At 37.1% G+C, this 15439-nt stretch overlaps 2 protein-coding genes across 2 annotated transcripts in view; both read right to left on the bottom strand.

Annotated features, from left to right (window-relative positions):
• lipca (lipase, hepatic a) overlaps window positions 1-1767 on the bottom strand; it is a 7432-nt gene extending 5665 nt beyond the window's left edge. The window contains exon 1 of the mRNA XM_008336963.3: window positions 1514-1767. Within this exon, the coding sequence (XP_008335185.1) occupies window positions 1514-1613 (100 nt within the window). The 5' untranslated portion in view covers window positions 1614-1767. The remainder of the gene's footprint in view (window positions 1-1513) is intronic.
• A 998-nt stretch (window positions 1768-2765) lies between these two features.
• Window positions 2766-12651, bottom strand: aqp9b (aquaporin 9b). Its single transcript, XM_008336961.2, has 6 exons — window positions 12365-12651; window positions 10932-11058; window positions 9284-9421; window positions 9067-9185; window positions 7901-8118; window positions 2766-4988 (listed from the first exon to the last, which is right to left on the bottom strand). Exons 1-6 carry the CDS (start codon window positions 12464-12466, stop codon window positions 4826-4828), a joined length of 867 nt encoding a protein of 288 aa, XP_008335183.1. The 5' UTR covers window positions 12467-12651; the 3' UTR covers window positions 2766-4825.
• Window positions 12652-15439: the final 2788 nt, after the last annotated feature.

Here is a 15439-nt window from a genome sequence, read left to right as displayed (position 1 = left end):
ACTGATGTTATATTCTGACAGTATTTAAGAAATTGTATCTGTAATTTACCACCAAGGCCAGTTTGAGCCCTCTGTTCCTTTTCCCGTGTCTCTGGTCCTTACAGACCCCCCAACACACACACAGAGAACATGTGACAAAAATAATTCAAACTCTTCCAGACTCTTGTCTTGTGAGTCCTAATGAAACTCCTCCTCTCCTAACGAGTAAAAACCACGGCTCCAAAACCTCAGCAGCCTCGCCCTCAAACATTAGAGACCGATCTCCTAACAAATCATCACTACATTTCCTTCATGGTTCACTGTTGACTCCTGTCCAGCTTATTTAATTGTCCAACAGTTTCATAAGGACAGAAACACAGGCGCCTTGACATAACATATATATATAAACACAGAGCATACATACTGTACATCAGCTATCAGCTGAGCTCTGTCTGCTGACATGAAGCCAAAGTAAACATCTCTATAGACAGCACGGAATCTAATCATCTATTATTCATCACCAATCAGCCTCTCCGTTAATTAAATCCTGCACTTCCTTTGGAGTTTCCTCCTTGTTATGACTATTTACCCAAGGAGCATGGAAGGCATTTGGAAACAGTCTCACTCTTTGGAGTAAACATGCTCTAATTAATGATAAAGACAGTACAATGTGTACTAACAAAAGCCCTCTAATAAACACAAGGGGAAATGTATTTTTAGGAAATAAAAAGTGTATAAGAAAAATAAGCGTAAAAACTCACAGCAGTGTTTTCAGATTTGTTGTTTTTAGTGGGGGCAGGGGACTGGGGTGTTTACTCATGAAATATAAACAACATTCCTGATTTCCGCTCCTTAAACATGTGATCCTACTTTGGTTCTCAGTCAGAATAACTTATTTAAATCTAAAAATCTAAAACATCCTCTTGCAGGTCTGATTCAATTTTAATTCACAATGTGTCATTTGTAGCCAAATTCCTGGTCAACCAAACTTAATTATTTCTGATCATTTTTCTCCTGGTGAACAGTTTTACAATCCATGTGCTAGGACATAATGCAGTGTCACTGTTAACAAAGATATGGACCCAGTGTCATTTATGGACAGCGAGTTTGTCTCTCCTGTCCCACATGCTGTTTTTGCTAAAATGGAATGTTTCTCACTTTTTCCTGTCAATTTTCCTGTTTTCCTCATTTAAAAAAAAGTTAAGTTTTATTGCATTGATTTTCACTTGGTCTTTGATGATTAATCAGTTTTACAAAAAAATAAGGGTTTCCAAAAACCCTGTATGATTTGAATGTACTGATTGACAGTATATGTTCAGATAAAGACATTCACAGACTTACAATCATTGTGTTTGCTCTTTCTGTAAATGCAGAAATAAAGTGTAAATGAGACACTTGATAATATTAGAACTACAAGGACATATGCTAACTAGCATACAGTATAACAACAAAAACAGCATGCACTTAAGGTGGAGAATCTCTATCATTGCAATAAGACTTGATAGCTTTTTGAGTTTAAACCCACGTCACTCACCTGATCTGCTTCCTTTGATTTTCTTGCCCTCACTGATGGAATAAGTCAACAGCAAACAGCACAGCAGTTTGACCACAGACATCGTGACTCTTTTTAGCATGTCCTTTGTATTTCAGGTGCGGCACAGAAGGATTACAATCTTTGGTCAACGAGTGGAACAGCTTTTTCAGAGCAGACTCATCATTGTGGGAAACACGTTGTACTATACTGGGCAGGAGTAAGGGGTTATGGCTTGGGTGGATTTGGTCTTATTCTGATTGGCCAACCTGTGCAGGTCAAAGACATTGTGCAAGAACCAAGGCATGGACTGATAGTGACTGGGAAGTTGAAAATGTCCTATACCGGTGTGCCGTTTTCAGACCACTGGTCTCACTGACTCTACATTTGTCCAGGAAAAGACGTTTCCTGATGAGATAGAACTGAAATAAATCAACATATTCAATGCTGTTGTTTTAACATTAAGAGAAAGTAATGGTTTTTTTTAGTCAAATTTCTGCAACACTCAGCAATGCCTGTCACCTTCACACTGGAATGTTCTCACAGAGTGACTCAGCACAGCATACACACATGGTTAATGATCAAACAGTGTCCATGCAACTACCATTCTGGTAGACTCCACAGCTGCTCTCTTCACAAGAAAAAAAAAAAAAAAACATATCCTCATATTACGTCACGTCTTTGCTCAACTCACATTGAGTTAGTATTCATTTGAATACCAAAATAAATCTAACAATTTTATACATTTATTTAAATGTACTGTGTTGAATTTGGCAATACACTTAGTTCCAGGTTGTTGGCATTAAAATCATTTAAATCATATAATTCAAATATAATACATCAAATATACAGTATGATGTAAAAACAAATCGAGAAGATCCATCTGGACAGCCTTCTGAATGTAACCTGGAGCTTGGTGTCATTTCCTAGTTTAAAACTACACTGGTCTCCATAGAACTATTCCAGTTCAGCAGCAGAACAGTTAAAGTCAGATTTTGTCTAACGTGTGATGTCACATCAGCAGGTGAAAAGCAAACACCGTGAATGTTTGCTTTTCCTGGCTCAGTTTATGGGTGTCGTGGGTGTTTGTGTGTTACTGTAGACACAGTACCTTGGCCAATGGCTGCTTTTAAGAGGAAAATGCGTGTGCACAAATACACAGAGTGTGTGTCTGGAAAGATACCATACCAACAGTAAATACGCAGTTAGTTAGCACATTAGGAGTGACAGTGATTTGAAGAAGATTTGAAAGAAATAAGGAACAAATGAGTTTGGTTTTATTAAAGCATTTGCATCATTTGAAGGGCCATTTTATCAGACGTTTTTGAATAACTTCAGAACTTAAGAATATTGGGCTATTTGAAGGGCAGAATTGATCAATTTCTTCTTTTTTATAAAGTAGACCTTCAACTAAATGTCATTGTGCTGCATGACAAAGCAGCATTTTACATTTGAGATAAAAGCTAGTTCTGGACTGAATGGAGTCTTCATGCATATGTTTGACATATCTTTTTTTTTTTAATTGTCTAAGAGACTTTGTTACTTTTAGATTTGATTTGGATCATAGATAGAATCAGTGAAAATGCCTTTTTGTAATTTTACTAATAACAAAGTTACAGTGGAATCTCTTGACAGTCTGACACTTACACAACACAGATGTTATGAATAAATGTGATCATTTTTACATGTGTTTTTATTCTTGTCAAACTGGCTTCTCTCAGAAGACCTGTGTATTTTGGCAGTGTATTTTCTCAAATGAAAAACAAACTTGATGGAAAAAGATTTGAAAAGACAGAAATTTCCAGAAAAGCCACTTATCTGCAGAGAAAATTATATTTTAAATTATAACGTATGCAGTGTATTATAATTCTATTGCGTGCTTAGAAAAACTTTGGTTTGTGAGGAAAGATCTCCTAAAAATGAAAAAGTTCAAATGCATTTATAATACAAAACCATTGGACTGTTACAAACAACAAAACAAAAATGATTATACTTGTTTTTAGGAACCCAAAATAAAACAAACAATATTTCATACCACATTATTCTAATTGATACCATTATTATACTTGATGTCACAAGAATGTGCACATTCAGCAGTAGATTCCATCTTTTGCTCTTTTCGGTTACATTAATGTCAAATTTTAAAAATGTGATAGAATTTAGTTTGTTAAAACAGTGACGTTTTTCTGTCTTTTAATTTTTATTGCATTTTTATGGGTTGCTCCATCTTTAATTCAGTGTCATTAACTACTACATCTAATACTTTTTTCACCATAATTACTGACATACAATGAACATGCACACTCTGTCTACTCAAAGTCATGCACACCATGAGTGTGAAAATACAAAAAAAAAAACTTGATTGCCTTGTTTTACAGTGGGCACAATCTAGTGATGTAACCTCACAGTTTACATGGTCAAGCTCATTTACACCAACATCATATCCTTTACTACATAAACTATTTTAAATTAAAGTATAATGCTGTCTATTTTAGGGTTAGGATTAGTTTTGTGTTAAGATTGACCAAGCGTCATACATTTTTTGTTATAGACTAACAGAAAATGTTCATGATGTCTGGTAGTTATCTAAAGCAGGCATCAAACAAAGGGAGATGGAACAGGGACGCCCCACTACACGGCATTATACCGTGCATCCATTTGAAACATACGTATATGGCATCCATGTTAAAGTTATTCATGCACAGACATATGTGAGAAAAAAAAGTAAAAGAAAATGTGTGAATACAAAATAAGTCTAATCCACCATAAATGACACTACCCCTTGTGTTACATCAGCAGTCCTCCTGTTACAGACCTCTGCTCTGACGGCTACTGTATAATGCTGACCTGGTATGTGTCATGTGATTTTTCAAATGCATTATAAAAACACACATTCCTCTGTGTTTCTAATATTAAATGCACCTATTTCTAAACGAACGTGTTTAGCACCTGTGAGTCACACAGTGACGTAGGATGTGAAATATTACTGCTGTAAAAAACACAGTAATATTGCTCACGAAGGTAGATTGGTGTGAAGTAACAGTAGAATATGGTATAAATAACAGTAACAGTAGAATATGGTATAAATACTACATGGTTCTTGAATTACAGAGATCATTATGATGTTGAATTATTGGAAAACGCATATGACCACTAATTATGTACTTCCTAGGGATGTTGATTAAAGAGTCAAATAAAAACTACAGCAGTGAAGAGGATTCAGGTAGAAGCTAAATGTTCTTGATATACTGTATATTCAAAAATATATGTATGTATTTGCTGCCTGAGATGAATAATGACAGCAGATCTGTGGCTTTAACTCATTGTTACCATTTCATATTTGTCCTGAATGTTCTTCTCCTCTTGTTTCTCAGGTTCAGGGTGGTGCAGCTCGATAAAGAGGAAGTAAACCCCAGCTCCGACTGCTCCACCCACCATTGGACCGGCAACTGGGATCCACCACCAGCAGCCACCAGCACTGAAATAAGAGACATACAGTATGAGCAGAAATTAGTGAGATTTTATTCCATTTATACCTACAACCACTTTACCAGTGCTTATATACAGTATGTTGGTGTTTATTTATAATTCTGGTTCAGTCTAACTGTGTTTCATTTTGGATAGGTTTTAGCTAATGCTGGGATTAACATTTTCAATGTTTCAAGACAAATGTTTCAGGATTATAAATCTGATGCTGTGCTCATGTTTTCATGGTAGCTTAGCTTTTCACAAAGGTTGTAAACAAGGAGAGCTGGCACCGGTCCTGGCCAAAGGTAAGGAAATCTTTCTGACTACACCTTTAAGTGCATCAATGACTCCTAAAATGTCAGTCTGCTCGTCTCATGATTTCTAGGAGAAAACTTTGTCTGACATAAGACTTAGTTTTGGTTTGACACTTAATGGTATCAGGTTGTTTTAAAAGGCTTGGTTGAATGCATTAGAAATGTACAGTAGACTGTAATGGTAACGGGTCAGTAGCCAGGACAGGAGATATTAAGCTTGGTTTCACAATCTTACAGCAAAAATACGGATACAACTTTCGCAAATGGAACAATAAACACATAAAAAAAATGGAAATCCACCATGGTGTAAACTGTCTTTTAACACATACGTTTATTTATTTTTATCATCACTACATGCAGTATGTGTTGATCCCAGATTACAGTAAAGTCTTAAGCAGCTCTGACTTAATGCCACTGCCTGTGTCCTCACAGTGGCCCTGACCAACCTCAGACAGACGAGGGGTGTTGGTCAGTGTGGTAGTCTGGTAGTAGCTTTTACTTGAGGTGAAAGGTCATTGGTTAACAGAGCTAATGTTCAGGACAGTAGTAAACAAGTGTGTGGTCTGATCACGCTGGATTACAGACACAAACCCACTGTACACTGTCTACTGCAGTTTTCCCAACTGTGGGTTACATTTACGGTATGCTAGTACTGTTCAACCAACTGTGTATGCTGATGCTGCATTTATATCATTAATCCTGAAGGATTATGTCAGATTTAGCACTAACTTTTACTCTGCATATGATAGTTCCTATGATACTGATAGTTTCAGGGGCTTATGTTCACATTAATTCTTTCTATATTGCGTTTGAACCATATGTTGCTATTTAAAGCTGCGGTGTTGGAAGCAGAGGCATACAGATAAAACGTCAATCTGTGAGCTGAACAGGCGAAAAAGATGAACCATGCTTACATAACGCACTTTATCTAAGGTCTTAAATTATAACATTATAAAATAGTAAGGAAGAATGTTTTAATGGTCAAATTATTGACATATTCACACACACAAACACACACATGCTGACGCACTGTGTGCCTGACAGTTTGTCACCTTCTATATATATATATATATATATAGTCAAATAAATGACCTAAACTCAGTATCTGTTTTAATACAAAACACTAAATATAACTGTAGGAGGCAGGGTAACTGTTAACTTTTTTTACCACTAATGCAGAAATACATTTAATAATTGCTTAGAATAAAACATGTATTGTTATTGAACATATATTGTTTCTCGCTGTGTATGAAGCTTTCTTAGGTTGCATTTGCATAAGTTCTGAGCCAAACTCAGGGCAGTCATCACAGCATAGAGAACACCAAGCCTAATCTTGGAATGTGGATAAAAAGAAATGTAAAGAAAGCGTGCTAAAGCAGACGTGGTTGTGACCACTGCTGAACGCTCAGTCGTTCATCAGGAAGCTAGAGAACTCCTCCTGGGAAACATGCCAGGACTGTGCAGTGCAGCAGATCCAATAGCATTTAAGGAAGGTGCATGTGAATCTGAGCACCTCAGATGTAACACAAACCTAACACTGGTGTCTTTGACCCTGGACAATGTGACCAGGGTAATGTGTGATTAACTTTCCATAAAAGTTTCACAGCTTTTCCTTAAGTAAGGAATTTCCAGCAAGACAGGAGGTAGGAAAATTAGAGGTTTTTTTTAACATATTATCTATATTTTGTCATGACTTCAGACTCTGAACAATCAAAAATAGGCTGTTATGGTGTCCTTGTTGACAAAGTCCAAAGTTAATGTTAGACATATGCTGCTCATCTTGTGCAGACGACTCCCCAAACACAGAAATGTGTTGACATTTAAGTTTGATCTTTGTGACAGTTTTAGTTTTTAGTACACAAGTCACACTTGATGTGCATTTAATAAAATATAGACAGCCTCCTGTTTTTCAACTGCAGTGCTGGAGAACTAAACCTAAAGGTTACATTTGTTTAATACACCAAGAATTTACTGTATATCCATCATAAAAGACTGTAACTTTGAAAAATCTCCTGTTCCCTGTATTGATTTGTTTTCCAATAGTCACAGTAACAGTTTTTGGAGGGTGGAACAATGTGCAGCTACAGTATTAATGTATACTGTGTCAACAGGTCACATGTTTACAACAATGTAACTTCTTCCAAAATTGCTATTTTCTATTTCAACAACTAAATGTTGCAGTAGTGCTTCAAACCTGCTTAGAACCAAAGACATTTTTTACCCAGAAAGTACAACATGTATTTCATCTAAAAATGTATCTGTATGATTCTGTCATTTTCAGTCTGATCAGGGGGAAACGTCTGAAATTATAAAATACAAGCAAATGTGAGTGGGACTAAGAGAACAGGGAGTTGGTGAAGAGCACACGTGCTCATCTGTTCCACTTCAGTTACCATGCACTAAATCTTTTATAATTTTGTGTATTCGATCCCCTGTTCACTCAGCTCTCAGACGGCAGGAAATACATGCATGATCTTTAAAATATTAATTAAATTTACCACAGGAAAGGAGATGGGACTCTGAATGCTAACTTTCATGTGGGAGGGACAAGAGCAGGTGAGTCAGGGAAGACCAGAATATCTTTGGATGTTAACACATTTGGCCTCACCTGAAGACATCCACACCCCAGCCTGCCACAGCTGTGAAGAAGCGAGGGCCAAGGTCTCGAGCCGGGTTGACTGGATAACCGCAGTTCAGACCCATGGACACTCCAATGGCCATGATGATGAGACCAATGCATAGAGGCTCCATGCCTTTGGGAGCTCCAATGTTCTTCCTATCAGTGATGGCCAGGATGCACAGGATCAGAGCAGCAGTTCCAATAACCTGGAAAAAGCTTTGGCAATTATTAAAAAAAATGTGCATTTTTGTTGCTGTTGCTGTTGAGAAGATGCTTTTCATGGACCTCATCTGCCACGTTGACCTCTGCCCTGCTGTTTTGTCTTAAGCTTATTAAGTGATTTCCCTTTCCCCTGCTTTCAGTCTGTGTTTACATCAGTAGTGCTGCTTTACACGGAAAACTGAAGGAAAATCATGTAAACATGTGTAGATTACACACAAATGTTGTTATATAACTATAATATTATTTATCATATTTTTAGACCAATTTTAATAAAAACAACAGAATTAACAGATTAAAATATATAACCACACAGTGACATTTTCATTTCAATTAATTATTTAAAATAAAACGATTTACAAAATGTAATACTTTTAATATAAAGACTGAACCTAAGCATTAAGAACTGAACATCAACATCATTAATAATCCCAACTACTGTATCCCTAACCCAAATCAAACCCTATGATGCTGGTTTTGTCAATTCAAATCAAATTCAGAGCCAAACTAGAAGATTAAACAGTACACTGCATAGAAGCCATTCAACAAAAAAGCTGCTGCTACATCTATAGTTTACAACCACATGGCCGCATCTGTTCCTTATTCACAATCTATGCGTCATATTCCTTCACTACGAATGGCTGTTATTTTTAGCATCGAAGTCTAATTGTTCATGACAGTAAACATCTCCTATGTCTATTTCTGCTCCTATTCCTCTGATACACTCGACTGCACCAAATGTGCACTCACATTTGTGTCTGCTCTAGTAGCTTGTAGACACAGAAAATCCAGGGCTATCTCGCTGGCATCAATAATTCCACATTAAAACAGACCAGAATATCTCTGCTGCTCAGAGCCAATATGTTCTTGTGTACAGTAGGTCATGAATCATCATCAACTAATGAATACTGGATATTCTAGCATTAAGCCTTCACCTGATCAACAAATCCATTTAGCACAGAGAGATGTTTGGCAGGATAGGACGCAAATATGTTGGCTGTGGCATTGGCACCAGTGACAATGAACTCTCCATTGGTGAAAGCCATTAGAGCATCTGAAGGAAAAAAACACACAAATTATACTTAGCACCAACATACTCTTAAATATGAACCAAAATTAGATCAAGTTAAAATGTGTTTGTATATTCCATACCATAATACAATCCATAAACTACACAGGATCCAGCAAAGGCTCCGAGGAATTGAGCTGCCACATACACAGGAAACTTCTTCAGTGGCAGCTTCTTCAGGATCACCATGGCCAGAGAGACTGCAGGGTTGACGTGGGCTCCTGATGACAAAAACAACAACAACAACAACAAAAATTAACAAAGGAAGTGATAGCATGTAAGTGTGTGTGTGTATATATATATATATATATATATACATATATATATATATGTAGTCATCCAGTTGCAAAAAAATAAAGATTTAATTAAAAAAAAAAGATTTTTTTTATAATTATGTATCATTGATAATGATGTTTAATAAGAGATTCTTCACTTCACTGGCGAATGTCTTCAAATAGAAAATGAACTAAGTTTATGCTGCTTTACTGTAGCAATGGCTGAGCTGAAACAGACCTTTTAGACACTTTGTCATTAGCAACAGTCAGGAAACAACTCTCCGATCTTCATTCCTTGAAGACTTACAAAGTATCCTCAGATAAAAGCCACTGGGGTTTGGGTGTCGTCACAGTTGACCTGTTTTCCTACACTTCATTGTCCATCAACACATTCCAGCCAAGTGTTTGAGGGCTGCGACGACAGTGTGGGGTCATTTACTTAACACTTTGGGATCTTGGCTTTGACCTCAGTCTAGTAACACCACTGGGGCTATCAGCCATGCGCCTTTTTGTTAATCTTCCAATCTTGTTCGCAAACACTGACCACGACAAACAGCGAGACCTGTGTGTCTGAATTGCATCTGACATAATCTGACTGAATCTGCTTAAGGCTGCAGGTCATCAGAGTGACCATGATGTGTCACATTTATGGTACACTGTCATCTAAAATCTGAGACCACGGAGTGAAAACAATTGTGCTTTCTTCTCCCATGGGGGTGTGATGCCACAGGAGACCAGGGAGGCAGACCGGTCACACCTGACCCCCTCCTCTACAGAGACCCCTGCCCCTGTAAAGCTCATTAGTCCAATACCTATGATCATCTTCAAAGATGTCTTTGGACAGAAGCCTCCCACTGGGGCTAAATGGCCCAGTCATGCAGCAGAAACTCTCCATATATTATCTTCACTGTCCTCAGCATCCAACATATTAACAACAGTAATATTGGACAGAATTCTAGTCAATATATTTGGTATATATTATGCCAAATATATATATATATGTATATATTTCTGTGTACCTTTTTTAAGAAGGTTTGCTTATGTTATGTTTTTAAGCTAACTTTATATTAGCTTAGAAGATAATAAACTGCAAAATGTTAGCCCAAAATTATTTTAAAAATTAGAACTGTGAATAATGATGGAATAGAAATATTATTTAAAGTGTAGAAAATAGCCAATCAGCTACCAGACACCATCAAGTATTATTCAATGTGAATTTCCTTTCAATGAGATAGTCATATACAAATCAATATTGTGCAGAATTAAGGCCTGTACAGGTCAGGTTTACCGGAGGAGGATTATTTTTAAAACAAAACAAATGAAAAAGTCTTACATTTATCTTGACATTACAGTTTTGATTTCCATGTGTCTACCGTAAGGTGTCGCTGGGATTTTGGGTCACATTTTGCATTTGTAGCAAACTTTGTAGAGCTCTAAGCTGATGTATTGTATTTACCTGACACACCCCCTGCCATGTACACGGCCATCATGACTCCCAGGGTGAAACCCAGATGGATGGTCAAAGGCTCGCCGAGAGCCCCTTTACTGAGCACCGTCTGGGCCACTGAACCGCATCCAAAAAGCTGGGACACAGACAAGAGGGAAAACACAAAGGGTAGAAGCAGAAAGAGCTATTGTTTTTAATTATTCCAATTATAGCCACTGTTAACACTCGCCCCCTTGTCTACCAACAGCCTGTGAGTGCCACAGACAATTTGTCCAACTTGGATCTTTGGGAAATAATTAATCCCCCTGGTAAGAGGAGAAATCAGTTAGAGAGGAAAAAAAATGCTGAGAAGAAATCAGTCAACCAAAATGAAAGAAGACTGTGGTGTTCCTAGTCTGTCACAGAACATACAGCTGGGCTTGACAAGAAGAACCAATCAGAAATATCCTCTTTAAAACACCATTCTAACCTACTTGTACTTGTATCCAGGACAGCATCTCTACACCTAGTTGCTTCATCTGTACTTTTCATGATAACATTCTTCAAATGTGTATATTGAAATAACGTTATTTGACAATTCATCCAACCCTATAGGACTGACCTAGATTCAGCCATTCCACAGACCAGTGATGTGCATTAACACAGTGACGCTGTGAACACAGGAATACTGGCAAAAAACTGGACAGAACTACAGTATATCTTTAAGACAAATGCTCCATAGAGACCTTTGTCTGTGGTATTATTAAGCTCTATATGTTTTTAATAATAATAAAAAATATTCAGACTTAAGTAAAAAATGTTCAGGAAACGGGAACGTTATACAAAGCTACTAATATGTAGCCAATTATTAAAAGGGGAGTGAACGTTTTATCATCTGGTTGAATGTGACAAATGTAGACAATTAAATTAAAGTAAGGTTGTTTTTCTGTTTGTTTGTTTTGGCCACAGTTTAGCCACATCTAAACTGTCCTGTGTAGATATGACTAAACACGACAGTTTAGCCACAGCTGAACACACTACTTTTTTTTACTTTCTTTTTTTTAGAAAGTTTTGTCCTCAAATGCTGTAACTTTCAGAAAATAAAAAAGACCACATTAATAACTCGAAACAGCAGTGTGGCGCACATTCTTAGCCTGAAAATGGACAGAAAATAGAGTTATGAATGTCTAAATATAAAGCAGATAAGATGTGAGAAAAGCTAAAAATATTCTCCTGTTGTCACGGCTTGTTAGGATGGTTTCTTTCAGCACATTCTGTCACACGTGGATTTCTAATACGACCACATCAAAAGGGGAAGAATCTTCTATTTTCAGAACCCAGTGAGTCAGAATAGAGACATACGAGAGAGACAACAGTCCCGTCCCCTAGAGGATCCACTTTGACACCTTATTATCACCGTGCTGCTGTTTAAGCTGCTGACAGGTGCAGAGGGAGGTACTCACGATCAGGACAAATATCCCCAGAAATTCCGCCAGGAACTCCTTCAAGATGTCCCGCCTCAGGCCAAATTTCTCCTTCATCTTCCTCGTCCCCTCGTCTTCCATTTTACTCCAGTGGTGGATCCTTGATGTCCTTCTCACGAGCAGAACAAACAGCAAACACTTATGTCCAACCGTCGGTGCAGCTTGCCGCCTCCCTCCCTGTCTGTCGGTGCGCTCTTAGCCACCGTAACTTCTATATCTGCTTCCCTACATAACCACAAGGGGTCCACGTTGTTTTTAATTATTACAAATCTGTCCTTCGGTTTACTCAGCTGCTGCTGATGGATGCAATTATCTCCACTGCTGCTGCGTCATTATTACCGCTTTACGAATATCCCCACCACAGAAAATAAATACGGAATTCAACCAAAAAATAAATATTACACATACAATCTGTATTATATATATATTGTCCTTGATTTGTCATACAAGAAATGATTCATATAACTGTATAAAATTACAAATGTATTAGACGTTTAATTTTGTACAAATTATTATTTGTTACTCACAACGTTAATTTAAAAATGTATTTATTTTCTATTGTGCCATCCTACAAAAATTATAATTATTATTGTTATTATTATTAATAATAATAATATAAAAATAGGCTTTGACACTGTTGATACTGAACAATAATAAGAATATTAGTAACAACAATACATCATGTGATGCATACAATGATGTAGTAGAAATAAAAGTACCTTTTTACAGTATTGTAAAAAGTGTTATATCATTTAAGAGAAAGAGCTGTAGAAAAATAATTAAAAGAATATAAATGTTTATACTTTAATATTTTGATAAACTGTAATATAGTGACATCACCTGATGGAAGAAAATACAATAAATCAAATCAACATTTACTATGACTCCTCTGCCCTTCACAACAGAATTAAACCTGAAAGTCAGAGATATTATAGGCATGTGTTAGTTATCATCACCGTCAGCCCCTCACCTTCACAGGCCAGAAATTCTGATTGTGTAATTATTTAAAAAAACAAAACAATTCTTCCATCAAGCACATACAACATACCACTAACTTCACTGACTGTTGTTTTAACCGTTTTTAACTAATTTTGTCTAATGAGTTTTTTGTTTGTTTTTTTAAGTCGTACTGTGACTTAAGAGCCTTGAAAGGCGCCCTTAAATAAAATATATTATTTTGTGTGTGCGCGTGCGTGAAAACGATGCTTCTGTGTTATAGCCAGAGATGGGCCATCAGAGGGCGCTCCATGTCCAGCTGTGAGCCTCCTCTCCCGGCCGCAGTAGCAGCATCTCCTCTCTCCGTCCCTGCTCAGTCGACTCGGTGCCGAATCTCTTCGCTGGCTGCGCTCTGTGAGACGGCGAGGGGACACTAGTGAAGATCCGGCCATGTTTTCACTGCATTCATCACTGTCACCGGGCTTCACTCACGTCCGCTTTGATGTGGAGCAGACACTTGCAGAGTGTCGCCCATGCTGTGAAAAAAGGCTGACGTGCTGATGGAGGAGAAGCATCCTACGGGGATTTGCAAATGATGGGCCTACATCTGTCTCCACACTCCTTTGTCCTGTCAGCGAGGCCCCCGTTATGAAATCTAACACGTCCACACGTTTATCTTTGATTTTCCTTTTTAAAAGCAAACGTAGATTGTGGAGAGGGGGGAATGAATAAATAAATAAAGGGAGTACCACCGTTCTGGGTGAAGATAAATCGATTTCTGGATCCATCATCTTCATTCCTCACAGATCACAAAAATATGGGATTTATCCCAACACGGTGGCAGTCTTCTCCTGATTACCTGGGTGATCTGCGTTTGTTGCGGTTGTGTTAAAACCGTCTATAATTTTTTTTTTCTCTCTTCTTCTCTGTGTGAGGCCCTAATTGGTGGATGTTTATTGGAGGGTTTAAAGCAGGCGCTGGAAGGAATTATCACCTGCGGGACAAATCTCTGTCAACAACAACCGCACCGCAGCAAGTAGCAGCACATTCACATTCACATTTAAATTCACATTTACATTTACAACAACTCGGGGCAGATGACAAGAGGTCGGGGCTGAAAGTGAGCCCGGCACAGCACTTTAACACCTCCATGTCTCTAAGGAAATGGTTAATGATTGCGTAGAGATGTGTTATTTTTCCCGATGAAGAGCAGACAAACTTTAATGTCTCTGAGGTTTGATCTGCTGCTGTTTGATTCACAAAATAGAACAGAGATGATTTATTCTTTATCTGTGCAAATAAGGAACAGCATTTTAATATATATATATATATTTAAAACGTGATAGACCGCATGTGTAGCATGGACAATAGAGACGCATAATATTTAATAATTAAAGAAAGTTAACTTTGGGAGATAATTCTGCACATGACAGTAGAACTGTAACATTTTAACAAAGATAACATTTATCACGTTATATTTTACAGCACATACTAAACATTTACTCCGAGTACTACTACAGAAGTTAGTACTTTAAGAACACATTCACCATCATTGTATGAAAGTTTTTTGTTTGTTTGTTTTTTTAAGACTTATTTGAGCACAGTATCTCCAGAGAAATGTTTCTCAAATTATAAACCGGGACTTAAATTTGGTGACACTTAGGAGGAAAAGGGGCTGAAATACAGTTTAATTGAGTGTTTTCACCTATTCAGTTGGGTTTTGTGCTGTCATTTATTTTCACTGCAGTTTCTGTGTTATAATTATTTATTATTATTTAACCCTATTGAATGCTGAGAAACTGAATTAGATAAAAAAAATTAAGTGTTTATATAGTTAAAAAGTTGTTTTTATAGATAAATAATAATAACTGCCAGCATTTAGAACATCGTAGAAAGACTGTTCTGTAGTTTACATGTAACTGTTTAAAACACAGCTACTGGAACCAGTGGTCATCAAGAAGAACATGGGTCATTTTAATTTGTTACATGGATGATTGAATGTCACAATGTTGAACTGTAGTTTCTTTTAGTTAAAGAAAATGCATCCCATGTCCGAAGTGTTTCTTAAATAATAGATTTCAAACAGATTTTTTAATCTATCTATCTATCTATCTATCT

The sequence above is a fragment of the Cynoglossus semilaevis genome, unplaced genomic scaffold (genome assembly GCF_000523025.1).
Source record: "Cynoglossus semilaevis isolate Cse_v1.0 unplaced genomic scaffold, Cse_v1.0 scaffold1033, whole genome shotgun sequence".
In the NCBI taxonomy this organism is placed as follows: Eukaryota; Metazoa; Chordata; class Actinopteri; order Pleuronectiformes; family Cynoglossidae; genus Cynoglossus; species Cynoglossus semilaevis.
This window is presented reverse-complemented; position numbering and strand designations above follow the sequence as displayed.

Coding starts and splice junctions, on each gene's coding strand:
- aqp9b (XM_008336961.2), bottom strand. CDS start 12,466: ATGGAAGACGAGGGGACGAGGAAGATGAAGGAGAAATTTGGCCTGAGG. Junction 9,186..9,283: donor AGTTTATGGATTGTATTATG/GTATGGAATATA, acceptor TTTTTCCTTCAG/ATGCTCTAATGGCTTTCACC. Junction 4,989..7,900: donor TGGGGTGTGGATGTCTTCAG/GTGAGGCCAAAT, acceptor CTCTTATTTCAG/TGCTGGTGGCTGCTGGTGGT.